This window comes from Ovis canadensis, chromosome 18, assembly GCF_042477335.2.
Source record: "Ovis canadensis isolate MfBH-ARS-UI-01 breed Bighorn chromosome 18, ARS-UI_OviCan_v2, whole genome shotgun sequence".
Taxonomy (NCBI): domain Eukaryota; kingdom Metazoa; phylum Chordata; class Mammalia; order Artiodactyla; family Bovidae; genus Ovis; species Ovis canadensis.
Window position 1 is genome coordinate 55,682,660 of NC_091262.1, and position 23,195 is coordinate 55,705,854.

The window sequence follows — 23,195 nt, forward strand, 5'->3', positions numbered from 1 at the left end:
GACAATAACCTACAGCCCAGATTACTGTACCCAGCAAGGATCTCATTCAAATACGAAGGAGAAATCAAAAGCTTTACAGACAAGCAAAAGCTGAGAGAATTCAGCACCACCAAACCAGCTCTCCAACAAATTCTAAAGGATATCCTCTAGACAGGAAACACGAAAAGGGTGTATAAACCCGAACCCAAAACAATAAAGTAAATGGCAACGGGATCATACTTATCAATAATTACATTAAACGTAAATGGGTTGAACGCCCCAACCAAAAGACAAAGGCTGGCCGAATGGATACAAAAACAAGACCCCTCTATATGCTGCTTACAAGAGACCCACCTCAAAACAAGGGACACATACAGACTGAAAGTGAAGGGCTGGAAAAAGATATACCACGCGAATAGAGACCAAAAGAAAGCAGGAGTGGCAATACTCATATCCGATAAAATAGACTTTAAAACAAAGGCTGTGAAAAGAGACAAAGAAGGCCACTACATAATGATCAAAGGAACAATCCAAGAAGAAGATATTAGAATTATAAATATATATGCACCCAATATAGGAGCATCGCAATATGTAAGACAAATGCTAACAAGTATGAAAGGGGAAATCAACAATAACACAATAATAGTGGGAGACTTTAATACCCCACTCACACCTATGGACAGATCAACTAAACAGAAAATTAACAAAGAAACGCAAACTTTAAATGATACATTAGATCAGTTAGACCTAATTGATATCTATAGGACATTTCACCCCAAAACAACGAATTTCACCTTTTTTTCAAGTGCTCATGGAACCTTCTCCAGGATAGATCACATCCTGGGCCATAAATCTAAACTTGATAAATTCAAAAAAATCGAAATCATTCCAAGCATCTTTTCTGACCATAATGCATTAAGATTAGATCTCAATTACAGGAGAAAAACTATTAAAAATTCCAACATATGGAGGTTGAACAACACACTTCTGAATAACCAACAAATCACAGAAGAAATCAAAAAAGAAATCAAAATATGCATAGAAACTAATGAAAATGAAAACACAACAACCCAAAACCTGTGGGACACTATAAAAGCAGTGCTAAGAGGAAAGTTCATAGCAATACAGGCATACCTCAAGAAACAAGAAAAAAGTCAAATAAATAACCTAACTCTACAACTAAAGCAACTAGAAAAGGAAGAGTTGGAGAACCCCAGAGTGAGTAGAAGGAAAGAAATCTTAAAAATTAGGGCAGAAATAAATGCAAAAGAAACAAAAGAGACCATAGCAAAAATCAACAAAGCCAAAAGCTGGTTCTTTGAAAGGATAAATAAAATTGACAAACCATTAGTCAGACTCATCAAGAAGCAAAGAGAGAAAAATCAAATCAATAAAATTAGAAATGAAAATGGAGAGATCACAACAGACAACACAGAAATACAAAGGATCATAAGAGACTACTATGAGCAGTTGTATGCCAATAAAATGGACAACGTGGAAGAAATGGACAAATTCTTAGAAAAGTACAATTTTCCAAAACTGAACCAGGAAGAAATCGAAAATCTTAACAGGCCCATCACAAGCACGGAAATTGATACTGTAATCAGAAATCTTCCAGCAAACAAAAGCCCAGGTCCAGATGGCTTCACAGCTGAATTCTACCAAAAAGTTCGAGAAGAGCTAACACCTATCCTCCTCAAACTCTTCCAGAAAATTGCAGAGGAAGGTAAACTTCCAAACTCATTCTATGAGGCCACCATCACCCTAATACCAAAACCTGACAAAGATGTCACAAAAAAAGAAAACTACAGGCCAATATCTCTGATGAACATAGATGCAAAAATCCTCAACAAAATTCTAGCAATCAGAATCCAACAACACATTAAAAAGATCATACACCATGACCAAGTGGGCTTTATCCCAGGGATGCAAGGATTCTTCAGTATCCGCAAATCAATCAATGTAATTCACCACATTAACAAACTGAAAAATAAAAACCATATGATTATCTCAATAGATGCAGAGAAGGCCTTTGACAAAATTCAACATCCATTTATGATAAAAACTCTCCAGAAAGCAGGAATAGAAGGAACATACCTCAACATCATAAAAGCTATCTATGACAAACCCACAGCAAACATTATCCTCAATGGTGAAAAATTGAAAGCATTTCCCCTAAAGTCAGGAACAAGACAAGGGTGTCCACTTTCACCGCTACTATTCAACATAGTTCTGGAAGTTTTGGCCACAGCAATCAGAGCAGAAAAAGAAATAAAAGGAATCCAAATTGGAGAAGAAGAAGTAAAACTCTCACTGTTTGCAGATGACATGATCCTCTACATGGAAAACCCTAAAGACTCCACCAGAAAATTACTAGAGCTCATCAATGAATATAGTAAAGTTGCAGGATATAAAATCAACACACAGAAATCCCTTGCATTCCTATACACGAATAATGAGAAAGTAGAAAAAGAAATTAAGGAAACAATTCCATTCACCATTGCAACGAAAAGAATAAAATACTTAGGAATATATCTACCTAAAGAAACTAAAGACCTATATATAGAAAACTATAAAACACTGATGAAAGAAATCAAAGAGGACACTAATAGATGGAGAAATATACCATGTTCATGGATTGGAAGAATCAATATAGTGAAAATGAGTATACTACCCAAAGCAATTTACAAATTCAATGCAATCCCTATCAAGCTACCAGCCACATTTTTCACAGAACTAGAACAAATAATTTCAAGATTTGTATGGAAATACAAAAAACCTCGAATAGCCAAAGCAATCTTGAGAAAGAAGAATGGAACTGGAGGAATCAACTTGCCTGACTTCAGGCTCTACTACAAAGCCACAGTCATCAAGACAGTATGGTACTGGCACAAAGACAGACATATAGATCAATGGAACAAAATAGAAAGCCCAGAGATAAATCCACACACATATGGACACCTTATCTTTGACAAAGGAGGCAAGAATATACAATGGAGTAAAGACAATCTCTTTAACAAGTGGTGCTGGGAAAACTGGTCAACCACTTGTAAAAGAATGAAACTAGATCACTTTCTAACACCGCACACAAAAATAAACTCAAAATGGATTAAAGATCTAAATGTAAGATCAGAAACTATAAAACTCCTAGAGGAGAACATAGGCAAAACACTCTCAGACATAAATCAAAGCAGGATCCTCTATGATCCACCTCCCAGAATGCTGGAAATAAAAGCAAAAATAAACAAATGGGATCTAATTAAAATTAAAAGCTTCTGCACAACAAAGGAAAATATAAGCAAGGTGAAAAGACAGCCTTCAGAATGGGAGAAAATAATAGCAAATGAAGCAACTGACAAACAACTAATCTCAAAAATATACAAGCAACTTCTGCAGCTCAACTCCAGAAAAATAAACGACCCAATCAAAAAATGGGCCAAAGAACTAAATAGACATTTCTCCAAAGAAGACATACGGATGGCTAACAAACACATGAAAAGATGCTCAACATCACTCATTATTAGAGAAATGCAAATCAAAACCACAATGAGGTACCACTTCACACCAGTCAGAATGGCTGCGATCCAAAAATCTGCAAGCAATAAATGCTGGAGAGGGTGTGGAGAAAAGGGAACCCTCCTACACTGTTGGTGGGAATGCAAACTAGTACAGCCACTATGGAGAACAGTGTGGAGATTCCTTAAAAAATTGCAAATAGAACTACCTTATGACCTAGCAATCTCACTGCTGGGCATACACACCGAGGAAACCAGAATTGAAAGAGACACATGTACCCCAATGTTCATTGCAGCACTGTTTATAATAGCCAGGACATGGAAACAACCTAGATGTCCATCAGCAGATGACTGGATAAGAAAGCTGTGGTACATATACACAATGGAGTATTACTCAGCTGTTAAAAAGAATTCATTTGAATCAGTTCTGATGAGATGGATGAAACTGGAGCCGATTATACAGAGTGAAGTAAGCCAGAAAGAAAAACACCAATACAGTATACTAACACATATATATGGAATTTAGGAAGATGGCAATGACGACCCTGTATGCAAGACAGGGAAAGAGACACAGATGTGTATAACAGACTTTTGGACTCAGAGGGAGAGGGAGAGGGTGGGATGATTTGGGAGAATGCCATTCTAACATGTATACTATCATGTGAATTGAATCGCCAGTCTATGTCTGACGCAGGATGCAGCATGCTTGGGGCTGGTGCATGGGGATGACCCAGAAAGATGTTGTGGGGAGGGAGGTGGGAGGGGGGTTCATGTTTGGGAATGCATGTAAGAATTAAAGATTTTAAAATTTAAAAAATAAAAAACTAAAAATACAAAAAAAAAATTTTACATTCTGCTTCATTCTAAGGAGGAGTAGTTAAAAAAAATCATTTGGAGTGTTAGTTTCTACCTTCCTCATCAAAAGTAGGCATAATACCACTGTACACGGTTGCTATGAGGAGTCGATGAGAACTGTAAATAAAATCCTTAAGGTGCCTGGCACCCAGCAGGAATTCAGGTGGTGCGGAGATATAATTAGGGAAAGTCTAGGTGTTTCTTTGGGTGATTTAGGATGGCATGTCTTTAGAGATTCTGATTTGTCCACAGAGCTGGCTGTGGAAGCCTCGTTTATATAGGTTCTTAATACAACATTGTTGATTAACTTTCCTCCATCCTTCGTTCCTGCTTCCCTGTGCCCCTCTTTTTCTTTTCTCTCCTTCTAGTGACCATTGTATATTGCAGGAAATATGGGGTATGAGAGGATGGTCATGTCCCAGGTCTTGACTGAGTACCTGGGATGGGCTGCCAAGTGAGGATCCTTGGCCTTGTGTAGGAAAGAGTTCAAGTGCTAGCCATAGTAAAATGAAAGCCGGTTTATTTAGAGAGACACACTCTTTTGAGGGGCTTCTCTGGTGTCTCAGATGGTAAAGAATCTGCCTGCAATGCAGGAGATCCAGGTTCGATCCCTGGGTTGGGAAGATCCCCTGGAGAAGGGAATGGCTACCTACTCCCCTGGAGAATCCATGGACAGAGGAGCCTGGTGGGCTACTGTCCATGAGATCGCAAAGAGTCTGACATGACTGATCTACTAATACACACACATACACACACTCATACTCTTTTTAGAAGGTAAGAGGTGACCCCAGGGCATGGAGTCCTTTTGAAAGTGAGAGCGGAGCTTGGCTATGTCAGATGGTTGGTGGTCTGCAAATTTAGTCTTTATGGGATTCTATGGTGGCTCAGAGGTAGAGAATCCGCCCACCAATGCAGGAGATGGGGGTTTGACCCCTGGCTCAGGAAGGTCCCCTGGAGAAGGAAATGGCAACCCACTCCAGTATTCTTGCATGGAAAATCCCACTGACAGAGGAGCCTCGCGGGCTGTAGTCCTTGTGGTTGCAAAGAGTTGGTTGGAGAGGATTTAGCAACTAAACAACAAACCAGGAGTAGCAGGGATAGTCTGACCATCTTAGAGAAGGAGTGGGGATTTTCAGGAGATGGGGCACCACCTACTTTTGGGCCTTTTATAATTGGCTTCCGAACTGTCATGGCACCTGTGGGTGTATATTTAGCATATGCAGATGTATTACAGTGAGCATATAGTGTGGCTCAAGGTCTGCTGGAAGTTGAATCTTCCTCCATCTTGAGCCTAGTAGGTTCTAACCTGTTTTGGTCTTATCCTCTTGTTTTTCATGGTGGTGTCATTCTTTGAACAGTTATGTCCTGCCCTCTTCCTTCCTGTCTCAATACCTTGGCTTCCCTGTTTCCTTTTTGATACATGTAAGCATTAGTACTAAATTTAGTACTAAATTTAAATTAGTACTAAATTTAGTCAGTCAGTAGAGACTTGTAGAGGATTTTCTATTATTCTTAGTTCTATCCTCTAGGAAGCAGAAGAAATTAACTTCTTGTGATCTCCCTCCCTACCCTCTTTATTCTTATGTGATAATGTGTACTAGCAGCTATCTAGGTATATATGCAAAATCCATTCCTACCACAGCACATTTTAGAGCAGGTTTTCAGTTTTGTTTTAACCCATGATGCCAAGGGCTCACTTGTAAACAAGCATGGTTTTCTTCTAGAAGACAGGACAGATAGATGATAAATAGATTCTCCCTGACATTTTGAAGGAAACTTAAAGATCTAGTGATGATAAAATTGAGCTGGCAATCTTACATTGCAAGCACCCACTTCGTTGTTTTCTTGTTTCTTGAAAACATAAACTTAGAAAACTAAGTTCTTTTACTTGACAAGTATTTTTAGAAGATTAATTTGAAACCTGGGACCTAACCCTTTCCAGTTACTTTAAAACCAATGTTAATATAAATGAGAGCAAGGACAAAGAATCTTAGAATGTTTTTTGTTTTAATTGGCATTATTATTATTTTATGGTAGCATTTAGTTTTGCAGGTGTCACGGAAAAGATATGGAAAAGAGGTGATAGTTATAATATTAGCAGACCCATAGATAATAGTTAACAGTTATCCAGATTTGTTAGGTTTGAAAATCTTTTTATCCATAGTGAATTCACTCCTGTTTTCAATTCAACTGAATTCTTTTGTTTGTGGTTTAAAAAGGAGTTAAATTGAGTCAGAATTTCTTGTTGAATGTTCTACCTTTTTAAAGCTACTGACTGACCTGAATTTAGTACCAGTGCTCCAGTTTGGTTCAGTCGCTCAGTCGTGTCCGACTCTTTGCACAACCCCATGAATTGCAGCATGCCAGGCCTCCCTGTCCATCACCAACTCCCAGAGTTTACTCAAACTCATGTCCATCGAGTCAGTGATGCCATCCAGCCAGTGCTTACATACAAAAGGAAACAGAGGAGAGAAAGGTATGAAGACCAGTAGGAAGAGAGGAAAGTGAGAGAGGGACAGAGGGAAGGAGGGAGGAGAGGGAAGGACGGAAGAAGGTTAATCAGAAATGTTACATTAAGAACCTGGATAAACTAGGCTTCCACAGCCAGCTCTGTGGAGAAATCAGAGTCTCTAAACACATGCCATCCTAAATCACCCAAAGAAACATCTAGACTTTTCTGATTATATCTCCCTACCACTTGAATTCCTTCTGGGTCCTGGCACTCTGCTAAGGATTTTATTTACAGTTCTCATTGACTCCTCATAGGAACCGTGTAAGGTGGTCTTATACCTACTTTTGACGAGAAAGCTAGAAACTAACATTCAAAATGATTTTTTAAAGTGTTAAACCCAGTTTTTATATATCACCATTCTATTAAAGGTAATGTATTCTTCTTCCTTTTTCATTTATTTTACAGTAAACTGAGAGATAGATAGTAATCTCGAGTCCCTTAGCTTCTGTGAGTCACAGAGGGATATTAAATAATTTTCTTACAACTGCCATTTGAGTCAAAGTTAGGGGCATAAATTTGAATGTACCTTATTTTGTCAATTTATAAGAACCAGACAGGTTTAAAAAGTAATTTTGTGTCTGGAAATAGGTAGATAACAGAAAATGAGAGATTGTTTAGTGTTAAAAAGTTTTGAGAGTTTAAAGAATTTTATCTTGCCAGCATACAGGGAGAGAACTGGGTGAGTTGTATGTCCTGGGGAAACAGAACTCAAAAGCACGTGTTAGTATTAGCATTCTGTTTGCTTGTATATGAGAAAAACCAGTAACAAATTGATTTAATCTGTGAAAGGAGAAAGAGCAGGGAGGTGGTAGGGGGAGAAGAAAAAAAGACCTATTTAGAGATAGTGAATTTTGTTTGTCTTTTTTTGTTAATCTGCTGATTAACTGTCAGCTAGTGAAGAGACCGATCAGATATTCTGCTCTTGGGCAGCTGCATAAATCATCAAAGAAATCGGTTTTGGTTGTTTATGAATCCTCTGAAAGACTTTGGGTGTTCTACCGTGACTTGCACATAAGAGCTTGCCTCTGTATTATGTCTGCCACTATCCTCATTAGCATTTGCATGCCAGATTTGCATCAGAATTCCTCACTTGCTTTAATTATGGTCTTGTTTCCATGATTTTCTCCCCTCATTTTGTATTCTTCGGTGTGTTAGACAGTCTTTCCAAAAGTTAATGCTCCATCTTCCTGGGGTTATGTTTGCTGTTGTAAACCATTATTTTAACATTGTGTGCATGTAATTTGTTAGTTCTCAGATCAAAAAATCTTAGTCTGTTTGTGACTGTATGGGAGATCTGAACCACAGTGTTTAAAGTGTGTGCAGTGGATTTCTTTGGTCAGTTATCTGGAAGAGATTAGTAAACCGACAAAAAAATATTTACACTGAGCAGTTTATGTTCTTTTACCTTATGTTTGCTTTAAAAGTTTAGGTTATGATTTTGAAATATTTTACGAATTAGCTTCTCTGTAGTTAGGCTTACTGTCGCTGTGCACTTTATCTTTGATGAAGAGTGGGGAAATCTTATGGTAAACTCTGTTTTCTTACAGTCAAAGGCTGTTGGTTTGTTAGATGTGGATGTGTATGGCCCTTCAATTCCAAAGATGATGAATCTGAAAGGCAATCCAGAATTATCACAGAGTAAGTAAAGAAGAGATAAAGAGTATGACAATATAGTTACACTTTTATTTAGTACCTGCTGGGTGTCAGGCATTGTGCCACATACCATGTATACCTTATGCACACTGCAATATAAGGTATGGAGCCAGACTGTCTGGGTTTGAATTCTGACTCTGTCACTGATTAACGGTGTAGCTTTGAATGACTTGTTCAACCTCATTGTGCCTCAATGCCCCCATGTGTAAAATAGGGTTAAACAATTGTACTTACCAGATAGAATTGCTATGTGTAATTGCTTAACTACAAAATTGCTCTAAGTGTAGTGCATATGAAACACAGTGCTTGGCACTTTGTACATGGTCAAGTTTAGCTCATCATCGTCTTTGTATATAAAATGTGTGGATGTATGGGGGTATTTGAATAGAAAGTATCTAATATATTTGTTAGAAGAGCTGAAAATTATTTTCTCTGATCAGATTTTTGTTCTATTTATTTTAAATTGTTTTTGAAAAAATTAATTTCTCTCCCCAGCCTTCGTTGCCTTCAATAATAGGACAGAGTAATTTTTTGAATAAATCTTTAATATTTATAGCTGTTGTTATTATATTTTCTTACAAAACTATGAAATATAAAGCTTTAAGAACAAGGAAATTCTATGCTCAAAAAAAGAAAAATTGAAACAACTGGTAACTTTCCTTGAAAAATAGTTTTGAGTGAAGACACTATTAAAATTTATTTGTGACTATAGTAAGCATATGAAATTGAATAATTTATTTTATTTCTTATTGGACCTTTTATTTTCCATGAATCTAGGACAAAATGCCTGTATTTACTGAAGGGTTTTTATTGAATTTCCTGTGTACATAACAGAAGGTGTTATTTTTGTCGTTGTGATTAAATGTTAGGTAGTAAGACATTATCTGCTATTTAAGGTGCCTTTGTTTGTGCTGAGATGGGCTTCCCTCATAGCTCAGTCATTAAAGAATCTGCCTGCAATGCTGGAGACCCAGGTTCAATTCCTGGGTCAGAAAGCTCCCCTGGAGAAGGAAACGGCAACTGACTCCAATATTCTTGCCTGGAGAATCCTGTGGACAGAGGAGCCTGGCAGGCTGCAGTCCGTGGGGTCCAAGAGTTGGACACAGTTTAGCGACTAAACCACCACCAGGGTGGTTTTGTTTGTGCCGTAGTTACTGAAATCAGTTACAGCGTTAAGTTCTGAGTAACTGACCGCTTATCAGGTAGTAAGAATTCTTCCTATTACTTTGAAGGAATTTAAGGCTCTAGTGATGGTAACAGTGACCGTAGCCGTCCTACGTTACAAGCACCCACTTAAGCTGTTTTCTTGTTTTGTGAAAATATAAACTTAAAAGAAAGTTAATTTATTCTGGTTTCTTTGTTCTTTGCCCTTTTAGTGGAATGCATACTTAGTTTACAAATATGTGCCATGAGCCAAAATGTCAAACTTACACAAAGAAGTAATGAATTTGTGTGCTTTAAATGACTCTTGACGTCTGTCTCTTGATTAAAGGAGCACGAACACTAGGGCTCGTAGCACGTGAGTGATGGCAAAATGAAGCCCTTGGCAGTTTTTTCTTGAGTAGTCTGTTCAGCCTATGCCAGTATAAATACTTGAAGTGAACTTTAATTTCTTTCTTCTTGTTTTCCTGAAGCTGTACTCTTAAATTTGATGTTTGCAAATTGGCTGCCATTAAATAGACTTTCTGGTAAAAATGAAGCTACTGGAAATCTTGGAAAGCCTGAAAAGAATGTGTGTTGACAAGCAGATCTCAAGTCCCGTAAGAAATAAACCAAACGATTAAGGCATTCACTTAGAAGAGTGTGGATTCTTGAAAGCCCATCTTATAAATTGGTTTAGTCTGCTACCATTGTACTAATTGGCATCATTTTGACTTTTCTATGTTTTTGTCATTTTAATTTATCCTGCATTCCTGCTTATTAAATAAAGCACAGTGCAGCATGAAATTATCTTATTAACAGTAAGAAAAAAGATTTGTTTTCAGCGGTTCAGATTTTGGGGAGATAGAACTGTGAGCAGAATCTTAGCTTTATAAATGTTTCCCCTGTTCTTGGACTTAGCTACACAACCATAGAGGGAATGGACTTCAGGATCGTCTTTTTCTGTTCATTATTTAAGCAGACATATGGTAATGTAGTTTTGATCAATTTGTTAATTTTAAAACTCCATGTTAAAGTTGGCAGATTCATTCTCTTATTTTTTTTCTTTTTGAGGAGATTATAGAAAAACCATACTTCTTATGATATTTTATAGTCTTGATCACCAAGGGAAATTTTACATTTGTTTCTAGAGAAGTGAATTTAGTAATTGAGGAAAAATTTGTTTATAATAGTTTTGGATTTCTTAGGCTGAAAATGTTTCTATCAGCTTAAAATGACAATAGTGATTTTCTGTGTTGGTATGCAGTATGCAAAATTATGGTAATAGAAAGTCTAGCCAGTTTGTAGAGAGAGTATTGTACAAAAAACCTCACCAGGTTGACATTATAATGGCTGCAAATGACCAGTTGCTTTGGGAACCTAATGGAATTTAGAATAAAATCCATGTGTAGTTTGAGAAATTATCATCTTAGCATGAGTTAAGCTTTTTTTTTTTTTTTTGTCTAAAGAACAAATACCAGTCATTTTTCTCTTTTTAAAGTTTGTAAATAACATAACATGCAGATTTCATATTATAGTATAGCCAAACTATACTCCTAGAAATTATTGACTAAGAAGATTTTCAGTTGAAATTGTAAGAAAATATTACATGGTAGTTGCACACAGAAATGTGCTGTTAATTCACTAATGTAATACTCTTTATTGTTGAGGATTTTCACTAAGCTTTCTCAACTAACTTTTATTGGTAGAAATCTGCCTTTTTTCACAGTTTTATGATGATGAATTCACACTTTATCACAGTTGTGAATTTGCATTACTTAGTTTTACTGCAGAGTGTCTTATAGTATATTTAACTAATAAAGTAGGAAAAATTTTAAGACCTGTGGAGAGAGGTTACTAAAATTGCAATGTCAAGTAATTTTATTGAGGATGACACAGTGCTTATTAATAATGATTAACTATGAGACTTTTTTTTTTTAAGTAGGATTCACTGTTTTTTTGTTGGGGGATAGATTTTCCACTCATGTCACAATATTCTGCTCTCTCTATCTTAATAAGCATTTTCCAAGCTTATGAAATGAATGTGTGTACAGAAGAGACAGAGAAAATGTGGAAAATCAGCTTGGCAAATGACTTTTTATAATAGCAGTCATCTCCAGTAAGAACTATCAAGAAGTGACTAAATTTTCTTAAGGTAATTTAAGTGCATAAAGAATGAGAGTGAATTCTACTTATTTCTGAAATTACCTTTTTTCTTCCAAGGCAGAGAGTTAGGGGTGTTACTGAAGTTACTGACTGGAATGATTAAATTCTGATGCAGGAGTTAAAGCTCTGAGAGCTTCTCATTTATAATTTGCTTCTTCTGGTCATTGTCTTGTGGACTCTTGGGTTTCATCTGATGCTAGAGTTCCTCTGATTATCTTTGGAAAGGGTGGTTCTGGGATGTATAGCATAATCAAAATGTTATAGAAATGACTTTTTTCTTGCTGACTTCCTGGATTTTGTTTACAATCTGTTTTATACCTACAATATTAAATTGTTGTTGTTTAGTCACTGAGTTGTGTCCAACTCTTTTGTGACCCCATGGGCTGTGTAGCCTGCTAGGCTCCTCTGTCCATGGGATTTCCTAGGCAAGAATACTGAAGTAAATTGCCATTTCCTTCTCCAAGGGATCTTCCCTACCCTGGGATGGACCCACGTCTCCTTCATTGGCAGGTGAATTCTTTACCACTGAGCCACCAGGGAAGCCCAGAATATTAAGGCAAAGTGTGAATCAGGAGTTGAAGGAATCTTGAAATCTTATTAATTGAATCTTGAAGAAATGAAGTGAAGTCTCTCAGTCAAGTCCGACTCTTTGCGACCCCATAGACTGTAGCCTACCAGACTCCTCCATCCATGGGATTTTCCAGGCAAGAGTACTGGAGTGGGTTGCCATTTCCTTCTCCAGAGGATCTTCCCTACCCAGGGACTGAACCTGGATCTCCCGTATTGTAGGCAGATGCTTTCCCTGAGCCACCAGGGAAGCCTTGTGATTCTTGTTAATCTGTAAATCTTATTTTGATTTACTCTGGCTTTAGGCACTTTTATCTTTAAAATATCTCAGAGATAAGATTTGTGTTCTTTAAAGAATCCTATCACCCTACTTTATCAAGTCCACCCTTCACTTGGCTTATTGTTTCTTACACAGGTCATTGAATAATCTGAACTAAATACTTTTTTTAGTATGGTAAAACTCTTTTCCTTTTTTCTTTGCCAGTTCTGAGCTGGAGAATAGGCAGCCTCTTTTTTGGAGTTCTACTTGTTCTGCTGCAAACCATCTTAGCCAAAGGCTGTAGCACATAAAATCGATGAAGAATGCTTTATTTATCTACAGAACAAACAAGTGTATTTTAGTAGCTGTGTGTGCATAGTCAGGCACTTGTTCATATCTGACTTTTTGTGATGCTGTGGACTCTAGCCCTTCAGGCTCCTCTCTCCATGGATTTCTCCAGGCAAGAATACCAGTGGTAGTTCAGTAGCTAAGTTGTGTCCAACTCTTGCGACCCCATGAGCTGTAGCCTGCCAGGCTCCTCTGTCCATGGGATTCTCCAGGCAAGAATACTGGAGTAGGTTGCCATTTCCTTTCTCCAGGGGATTTTCCTGATCCAGAATCGATGCTGAGGCCACAGGCAGTTTAAGGCAGCTGGGATGCCCCCATTGAGGCATGTGCACTCCTAAATAATGCGATTCTCAGACTTCCCCGGTGGCTCAGACGGTAAACTGTCTGCCTACAATGTGGGAGACCTGGGTTCGATCCCTGGGTTGGGAAGATCTGGAGAAGGAAATGACAACCCACTCCAGTATTCTTGCCTGGAAAATCCCACAGATGAAGGAAGGCTACAGTCCATGGGGTCGCAAAGAGTCGGACATGACTGAGTGACATTTACTTTACTTACTCATATCTATTTCACCATGGAGAAGAATGGTGCTCAGAAAGAGTTAGGGCTGAAGTCAGGGGACTTGAAGCTATGGTTTTTCCAGTAGTCATGTATGGATGTGAGAGTTGGATTATAAAGAAAACTAAGCACTGAAGAATTGATGATTTTGAACGGTGGTGTTGGAGAAGCCTCTTGAGAGTCCCTTGGGCTGCAAGGAGATCCAACCAGTCCATCCTAAATTAAATCAGTCCTGAATATTCATTGGAAGGACTGATGTTGAAGCTGAAACTCCAGTACTTTGTCCACCTGATGCGAAGAACTGACTCATTTGAAAAGACCCTGATGCTGGGAAAGATTGAAGGTGGGAGGAGAAGGGGGTGACAGAGGATGAGACGGTTGGATAGCATCACTGACTCAATGGACATGAGTTTGAGTAAACTCCAGCAGTTAGTGATGGACAGGGAGGCCTGGCGTGCTGCAGTTCTTGGGGTCCCAAAGAGTCGGACAGGACTGAGCAACTGAACTGAACTTAATATGTAACAGAAGTTAATTACTCCCTTCCCTGGATCTGAGTGCTGATAATTTATCAGACTAAAGACACATTCCAGGAATTCAGGACAATGGAGTGGGATGTTTACTGAAGACAAGACTGAGGTCTCAGAGTTCTACACTGGCTCCCTACTAATTTCTACCTCAGTTCATATTCTCTTTTCTAGTCTAACCCCAGACTGGAAAAAAATGTGATTTCCCCCCCCCCCCCTTATTTCCTAATCTTTGATCATTTTTAGTATTTCTCAACATTATCAGGACATTTTCAGTATCTTCTCTGAAATGAGAAAAATTAAAAGAAACTATTATTAGGTATTGTGGAGGGATAGCTTGCAATTTTGTTTGTAATACTCTAGTTTTTATGTATGTATTCTCTGAATTTTTGCTTTTTAAAACAGAACACATTATTGCTGATTCATAGTTACTTTAATAATTCAGTGATTACTTTAGAAACCTTTGAGGAATATTTTAACAAAACATATGCTCCCCACTCCTCCTTTTTTTTTCTTTTTGACCTAACAGAAAGTAAAGCGTTTAAGATGGAAAAAGAGTTTGGTGAAAGCAGAACGTAAAATGAGTTTTGAAGTGGAAGATAAGGGAAATAATTCATCCATGAATTGGGGACTCCAGGGCAAAAGGCAAGAGGCCATTAATAATGAAATTATACTAAGAGGCATGAAAAGTTTTGATGGTCTGGATTTGCAGGCTGGCAAGAGAGAAGAGAAATTAGACATGTTATCCCTAGTGGCTCAGCTGGTTAAGAATCCACTTGCAATGTGGGAGACCTGGGTTTGATCTCTGGGTTGGGAAGATCCCTTGGAGAAGGTACCCACTTTAGTATTCTGGCCTGGAGAATTCCATGCACTGTATAATTCATGGGGTTGCAAAAGAGTTGGACATGACTGACCGACTTTCACACACACACACAAAAATAATGAAATGAGCATCTTTTTCATTTTCTTTCTGCACTTCCACTCTAGATTTTGTCTATGTGGCATGCATCTATACAGGATACTGCATTGAAATGCCATCTTGTTCTTTAAGATTGGATAGATTTTGTATACCCATGTTCATAGCGTTATCCACAGTAGGTAAAATGCAGAAGCTACCCACGTGTCCATCAGTGAATGAATTTAAATGTGGTGTATACATACAATGTAGTATTAGCCTTCTGGTTTTTCCTGTGGTCATGTATGGATGTGAGAGTTGGACTGTGAAGAAGGCTGCGTGCCGAAGAATTGATGCTTTTGAACTGTGGTGTTGAAGAAGACTCTTGAGAGTCCCTTGTACTGCAAGGAGATCCAACCAGTCCATTCTGAAGGAGATCAACCCTGGGATTTCTTTGGAAGGAATGATGCTAAAGCTGAAGCTCCAGTACTTTGGCCACCTCATTCGAAGAGTTGACTCATTGGAAAAGACTGTGATGCTGGGAGGAATTGGGGGCAGGAGGAGAAGGGGACGACAGAGGATGAGATGGCTGGATGGCATCACTGACTCGATGGACGTGAGTCTGAGTGAACTCTGGGAGATGGTGATGGTCAGGGAGGCCTGGCGTGCTGCGATTCATGGGGTCGCAAAGAGTCGGACACGACTGAGCAACTGAACTGAACTGAAAGAGATAATTCTGACATAACCTGAAACATGGATGAATCATGAGGATGTTATGCTAAATGAAGTAAAACCAGTCATAAAAAGAGAAATAGTGTATGGTTCCCCTTACATAAGTTACTTAGAGTAGTCAGTTTTATAAGGACAGAAGGTAGAATGGTAGTTTCCAGGAGCTGGGGGTAGGGAAATGGGGAATTATTGTTTGGTAGAGATAGAGTTTCAGTTTCCTAAGATGAAAAGAATTATGGAGAGGGATGGTAGTGATGGTTGGACAACATTATATTTAATATCACTCTATTGTACACTTAATGATGAAGATGGTAAATTTTATGTTATAAATGTTTTACCACCGTTACAAAAGGGAAAAAATAGGTATATATTTTGACAGTATTAATTGTACTAGGCTGAACAGTATAGGGTTTCTTCAGTGTGTCTATGGTCTCAACCCAGTGAATCAACTTGCTCTGTAAAAGAGCAATCATTACAGAACTGGGAGAAAATAGAACAGTGAGGTTTATTTGGGAGACTTAGTAAGCTTAGCTGTAAACTTTCTCTGTTGTTCAGTTTGGAAACTTCACTAGTATACAAGTTGTTATGATTTATAGCCAAAAAGTATATTTTTGTGTCACAAAAAGTGACAGAGCTTATTATATTTTAAATTGTTATTGCTACCTATATTACCATTTGTAACATTATCAGTGTTATAAACACTTCTATGATTTGGTCTCTGCCTTCTATTTACTTCCACTGCCTCAATTCCAATAACCTTGCTCTGTTATTCGGTGAATACCAGTCTCAGTGGCCTCTGTTTCTCAAAAATGCCAGCACAGAAGTGCTGAGGACCCTCACACAGTATATTCTCTCTGCCTGAGACACCTTACATTTCTAGTGTCTTCCACCCCTCCTCCACAACTGATTTCTACTGTCAGGTCTCAATTTTAATGATTCTTCTCCTGTGACTCCTTCTCCCCCTCCTTACTCTCCTTACTGCAGTGGCAAGGGTAAGTCATCTGCTTAATGTTTTCTGTCTCCTCTGCCGGACAGTAGCACATCCACAGAGCGGAGGCTTTCTGGCTTAGTTTCACTTACACTTGGTTATATAGTAGATGCTCAGTCAATCTTACTTGAATAAAAGAAGAAGTTTTCTGTTAAATTTCTTGTACATTAGATGCATACTTTATTTTCTACTTTGGGTATATGAGTAACTTAATTTGCAACCATAATATATATTTTTTAATGAATAACGTAGACTGTTTAAAGGTATTTTCTTAGCCATTAGTCTCTGTTGTAGATGAATGATTCTTACACCACTTTTTTCCATTTTAGAGAAAGAACTTATATGGTTAGTAATTTGACATTTGAGAATTATGTTACATGGAGTGAAATGGTTGCTCACATTGTTTCAGTGGGTAGGACAGTGCCACTCTTGCCTCATATTTTAACTTTAAAATGTTGAGTATAGCTCTGGTTAGCTATAAGGGGTAGAGGATTGTGGGGCCTGAATTTGGGCCATGATGGAAAGGACAGAGTTCACAGTCCCTGCTCTGAGACAGAGCAGCCTGGGAAAAGAAGAGGAACTGGAACCTCAGCATGCATCATCCTGCTTTTCCTCAGACTGTCTTCATTGCCAGGCGAAAATAGTGCATGGACAAAGATTATTATGTGAATGTATTAGTATAAAGACGTTATTTGAAACTGTTTATTCTGGAAATTGTTATTTGTAATAGGTGTGGAGACATGGTGAGTGAGAAAGCAGTGACAGTAAGTTTTGATTTTATTCTGCTGTCACTGAGGTATTTCAGTTCAGGAAAAGAAAGCAGAAATAGCAGCTTGCAGTTAGATGGGCTTTGGGATCTCCCTTGCAATATACAAACCACAGACTTTTCTTGGAAAAACTGGGTTCCCCAGAAAGCAGAGCCCTGCACACTAATAACTTATTAGGGAGTAAAACTGGACTGAGGAAGGATAAAAGGAGGGAGAGCCAATATGAAAATGTGCTGTCAAAAATGACTAGAGATGTTTTTGATTGTCGTAACTGGGGGGAATTTAGTGGGCAGACACCAGAGATGCTGCTGGATATCCTGCAGTGCACATGTCCTGTAATGCACAAAGCACAATGATAATAAATCATTGGTGGTGATTTAGTCACTACGTTGTGTCTGACTCTTGTGACCCCGTGGACCGTAGCCCACCAGGCTTCTCTGTCCATGGGATTCTCCAGGCAAGAATACTGGAGTGGGTTACCATTTCCTTCTCCAGGGGATGGGATTGAATCTGGGTCTCCTGCATTGCAGGCAAATTCTTTATCAACTGAACCACTAGGGAAGTCAATAAATTATTATCTGGTCCGAAATGTCACTTCTGCTGGAGTTGAGAGTTCCTGATTTAGATAATGTAACCCAAAAGAATTTCAGAGAGATTGGAGTACTGTATGGGGTGAGAATAGAATTTTGGAGAAATAACCTAAGGTGATCAGAGAAAGACTGAGAAGGAGTGACCAGAGAGCTAAGAATAAGGCAGGAAGAAATGGCATCCTGGAAGCCAAGGGGGAGCTTTAGGATGAAGTGGTCAATATTTTTGGGCTTCCCTGGTGGCTCAGAAGGTAAAGCATCTGCCTGCAGTGTGGGAGACCTAGGTTCAGTCACTGGCTCGGGAAGATCCCCTGGAGAAGGAAATGGCAACCTACTCTGGTACTCTTGCCTAGAAAATCCCATGGACGGAGGAGCCTGGTAAGCTACAGTCCATGGGTTGCAAGTCCATGGGGTTGCATGGGGTCAACATTTTTAGAGAGGCAAGGAGATCAGTCCTGGGTGTTCTTTGGAAGGACTGATGCTCAAGCTGAAACTCCAATACTTTGGCCACCTCATGCAAAGAGTTGACTCATTGGAAAAGACTCTGATGCTGGGAGGGATTGGGGTCAGGAGGAGAAGGGGACGATGGAGGATGAGATGGCTGGATGGCATCACCAACTCGATGGACATGAGTTTGGGTGAACTCCGGGAGTGGGTGATGGGCAAGTAGGCCTGGCGTGCTGCAGTTCATGGGGTCGCAAAGAGTCAGATAAGACTGAGCGACTGAACTGAACTGAAATTAGATAAGAATCAAAAATTATTTTAAATTTGATAATATTTCTGTTTTCAGTTTATGAAACTACTGTTTTGTAAATGTGCACAACTTGTGTTGTGCTTCTTGAAGAAATTTATTTTATAAAATATTGACATTTGGCCTCTGGGAAATAAATCATTGGGAAACTGAGCATGACTATAATGGTACTGGGCTGTGCTCCAGGGGAAAAAGATGAGTAAGATGTAAACTCTATCCCTGAGGAGCTTACAGTGGGAGAGACAGGAAATGTCAGCCCACAGTGTAACATACGAAGAGGTGTGAACAGAGAATCATGGAGATGGAGAGGACCTTCTAGCCTTCCTGTGAGGTAGTGCATGCAGCCAGCCCTGGGTCCTGATAAGGCTTGAAAGAGCAAAAGACTTGGGCATAGTGAAAACAGATAATGGAAAGATTATATTTATTTTTAAATTTCTGTTGAAAATGGCCATTGGGACTATGGGTGATATGTTCTGTCATGAGCAGTATGTATGGGATGTTTCACTTATAAATCACAATGTCAACTACCACCTTCTATCTCCACCCGAACACAGCCCTTTGGTTAGAATGTGCCTGAGGCTTGTCTCATTTCTGTGACGTTTCTCTTTTCTCTTTACCCACTTCTGTTTCTTTGTAATTCCAAGCAGAGATAGGAAATGGTAGTTATAACGGAGGGCTGTGGGGAGTTGGGAATTTTTCTGGAGAATCTATAATTTTATTCTAGAGTTGGCTTTTCCTCTTATCTGTTTCCTCCAAAATAAACGATAGTCATCTCCTTTGGAGAAGACAATGGCACCCCACTCCAGTATTCTTGCCTGGAAAATCCCATGGATGGAGGAGCCTGGTAGGCTGCAGTCCATGGGGTCGCTAAGAATTGGACACAACTGAGTGACTTCCCTTTCACTTTTCACTTTCATGCATTGGAGAAGGAAATGGCAACCCACTCCAGTGTTCTTGCCTGGAGAATCCCGGGGACGAGGAAGCCTGGTGGGCTGCTGTCTATGGGGTTGCACGGAGTCGGACACGACTGAAGCGACTTAGCAGTAGCAGCAGCAGCATCTCCTTACATGCTAACCCTGGGTGTGACCAGACGTGACATGAGATTTTTTTCTCACAAACTTGTATATTTTCATTTTTAATATTTAGATTATAAACTGTTTACTTATCTTCATATTCTTCTGAGTGTTTGTCACAAAGAGTCAGACATGACTGAGTGACTAAGCACAACGCGCAGCACACAGCATAGTAGTTCTCAAACTTTCTGGTCTGTGGGGCCTTTTATGCTCTTAAAAATGATTGAGGATGCCACACAGCTTTTGCTAATGTGTGTGCTGTGCTTAGTCGCTCAGGCATGTCCAATTCTTTGCGACCCCATGGCCTGTAGTCTGCCATGCTCTTCTGTCCATGGGGATTCTCTAGGCAAAAACACTGAAGTGGGTTGCCATGCCCTCCTCCGGTGGAATCTTCCCAACCCCCAGGGATCGAATCCAGGTCACCTGCATTGCAGGCAGATTCTTTACCATCTGAGCCACCAGGGAAGCCCAAGAATACTGGAGTAGGTAGCCTATCCCTTCTCCAGGGGATCTTCCTGACCCAGCAATTAAACTGGGGTCTCCTGCATTGCAGGTGGATTCTTTACCAGATGAGCTACACAGGAGGTTATATTTACTGATATTTATCAACTTAGAGTTAAGACTGAGAAATTTAAAAAAAACTTTATTGATTCATTAAAAATAACATCAAGCTCATACTTATTAACATAAATAACATTTTAATGAAAAGTGTTTTCTGAAGTAAAAAATCAGTGAGAAAAGTGGCATTGTTTTATACTTTTGTAAATCATTTATATGTCTGACCTAATAGAAAATTGCTTGACTTTCATAACTAGTTTTTCATTCTGTCTGTTGCAATATTTCGGCTGAAATATATGAGGAAATTCCAGCCTCACACAGACATGTAGTTAGGAAAAGACAATAATATTTTAGTAGTTATTTCAAATAAGTGTTGGTTTTCTTTGATGCTACACCAAAATTTGACAAGTAGTAGTTTCATTTTTAAAATTTATGTTATTGAAGTATAGTTGATTTATAATGTTTGTGTTTCTGCTGTACATCAAAGTGATTCAGATATATTTGTGTGTGTTTGTGTGTGTGTATATACATATACACTGTTCCATTATGGTTTGTCACAGGATGTTGAATATAGTTCCTTGTGCTTGACAGTGGGACCTTGCTGTTTATCAGTTCTATATATGGTAGTTTGTTAATCAGATTTCCACTCCTTCCCTCCCTACCCTTCTCCCCCTTGGCAGCCACAGGTTTGTCCTCTGTGTGGTCTCTTAAGTTTGTCTTTCAAGTAAAAATGGTGGTCCATGAAAAATACAGCTAGTTAGCTGATAGCTCAAATAATTATACAAGTGCTTTCCCTGGAGGATTGTAATTGTGTGCTGCAGAGATGCTGTATATGTAATTTCTGTGTTGTCACACAGAATTTTAAAAAGGTGTGTACTCAAGGGTCAAGATTTAATAAGTAAATTTCACTACTTCATCCAGGGCTGGCCTTAATTTTTACTGCAGTTCATGGTTGGGGGGGGGGGGGGGCTGATGACTGCTAGTACATTTGGTGCAGTTGCCTTGATTTGTGCTAAGGCATCATTAGTTTTAGTACCCATCATTGCTTTTGGACCATCAGTGCAAAAGTTGACTGAGTGGAAGGCCGAATGGTATCTTACTACTTTTATGAAAATAGTCTTACCCTCTTGGATCTCCTGAAAGGCTTTTTGGGATCTCTAGAGGACCAGAGAGTATACTTGGAGACTTGCTTGTTTAGTAGGACATTCTTCAACCAGAAGTCAGAATTCTTGGTTTCTGGTTTAGTAATGCTTGTTATGGATTTCAGGAAATTATTGACCGCATTTTTTTTCTTCCTTTTTTAAAGTAATGTGGAAGCGAGTGCTTTGCAAATGAATTAGTTGTGTCGGAAGTCTGGAAATATTATTTAAAGGTGGCTCTTTGTAAAGAAGTCCTGTAGAGTGGCACTGGGACTTTTCTCTCCATTTATTTTGTTTACTATTTTGGCATTAAGGTACCTGGAGTTGATAACCTATTTTTTAAAAAATTCTAATTAATTTTTCAAAAGTATAGTACTTGAATATGATCTTTATCAACACAGACACTGCAGTCATGTTAGAATATAGACTATAAAATACAAAAGATGTCCTCAAAGCTGCTTGTAATCTGATTAATATACACTCAGAAATAGCAATATAATGTATTCTATGCTATTACATGATTGCTTTGGAGAATATAGGAGACTAGAGAGGGCAAGGAGAAGTAGAAAATGTCTTTGTGAATTTGATAGAATTAAACTGGACCTTAATGGAAATGGAAATGATAATGAGCCAAGAAGCACAGAGAATACATCATACTTCACAGTGAAGCTTTTCCCCTCCCAGATAGCCATTCAGTTTCCCCCTTTCATTCCTTCATCCCTCTCTGTGGTTTGGGACATAGTTTTTCTTATCTCAATTTTGGACCACCCTGAGGCCTGTGATTTGTGCTGCTGTTAAGACAGTGTGCTGTGGTGGAAAGATGTTAGGCTTTGGGATCTCACTAATCCAACCCCCATTTCTGATGTCACCATTTACTGCCCATGGGCAAGGGCTACAACTTTGAAGGCTGTATAAAAAAATAAGTAAAAAAATAAATTTAAAGGTTCCCAGTAAATGCTCACTGCCTTTCACTGTTATTACAAGCAGTTGATAGTGACAGAGGATGCGTCAATTAAGATGATAGCATCAGTTGATAAAGAATCTGCCTGCAGTGCAGAAGATCCTGGTTCGATTCCTGGGTCAGGAAGACTTGCTGGAAAAGGGATAGGCTACTCACTGCAGTATTCTTGGGCTTCCCTGGTGGCTCAGCTGGTAAAGAATCTACCTGCAATGTGGGAGACCTGGGCTTGATCCCTGGGTTGGGAAGATCTCCTGGAGAAGGGAATGGCTACCCACTCCAGTATTCTGGCCAGGAGAATTCCATGGACTGTATAGTCCATGGGATTGCAGAGTCGGACACGACTGAGCAACTTTCATGCTGTGATGAAATTCGTCTGTTAGACTGGGATAGCAAAAGGCTTATTACAAGGGAGATAGTAATACAGAATTGTTACCATGGATTTCACAGTTTGAGAGAGTTGGAGTCAGATCTTGACTGCAGGCTATGTTATTACCTTCATTTACTTTGAGCAAGTTAACTTAAATTCTCCAAGCCTTAGTTTATTTATACAATAAATGGGAATGGTTTTAGGAAAATAGTTTTAATTGTCATGGATATCTTGCCACACATTGCCCAGTTCAAGAGGTCCAACCATATAAAAGAGACTAAAATATTTACTGTCTGATTCTTTACA

The 23,195-nt window shown here is 38.8% G+C and overlaps 1 protein-coding gene across 1 annotated transcript in view; it reads left to right on the forward strand.

Annotated features, from left to right (window-relative positions):
* Positions 1 to 23,195, forward strand: part of NUBPL (NUBP iron-sulfur cluster assembly factor, mitochondrial) — a 234,020-nt gene that overhangs the window by 48,990 nt on the left and 161,835 nt on the right. Inside the window, exon 4 of the mRNA XM_069559468.1 lies at positions 8,409 to 8,499. Coding sequence (XP_069415569.1) covers positions 8,409 to 8,499 — 91 coding nt within the window. The remainder of the gene's footprint in view (positions 1 to 8,408; positions 8,500 to 23,195) is intronic.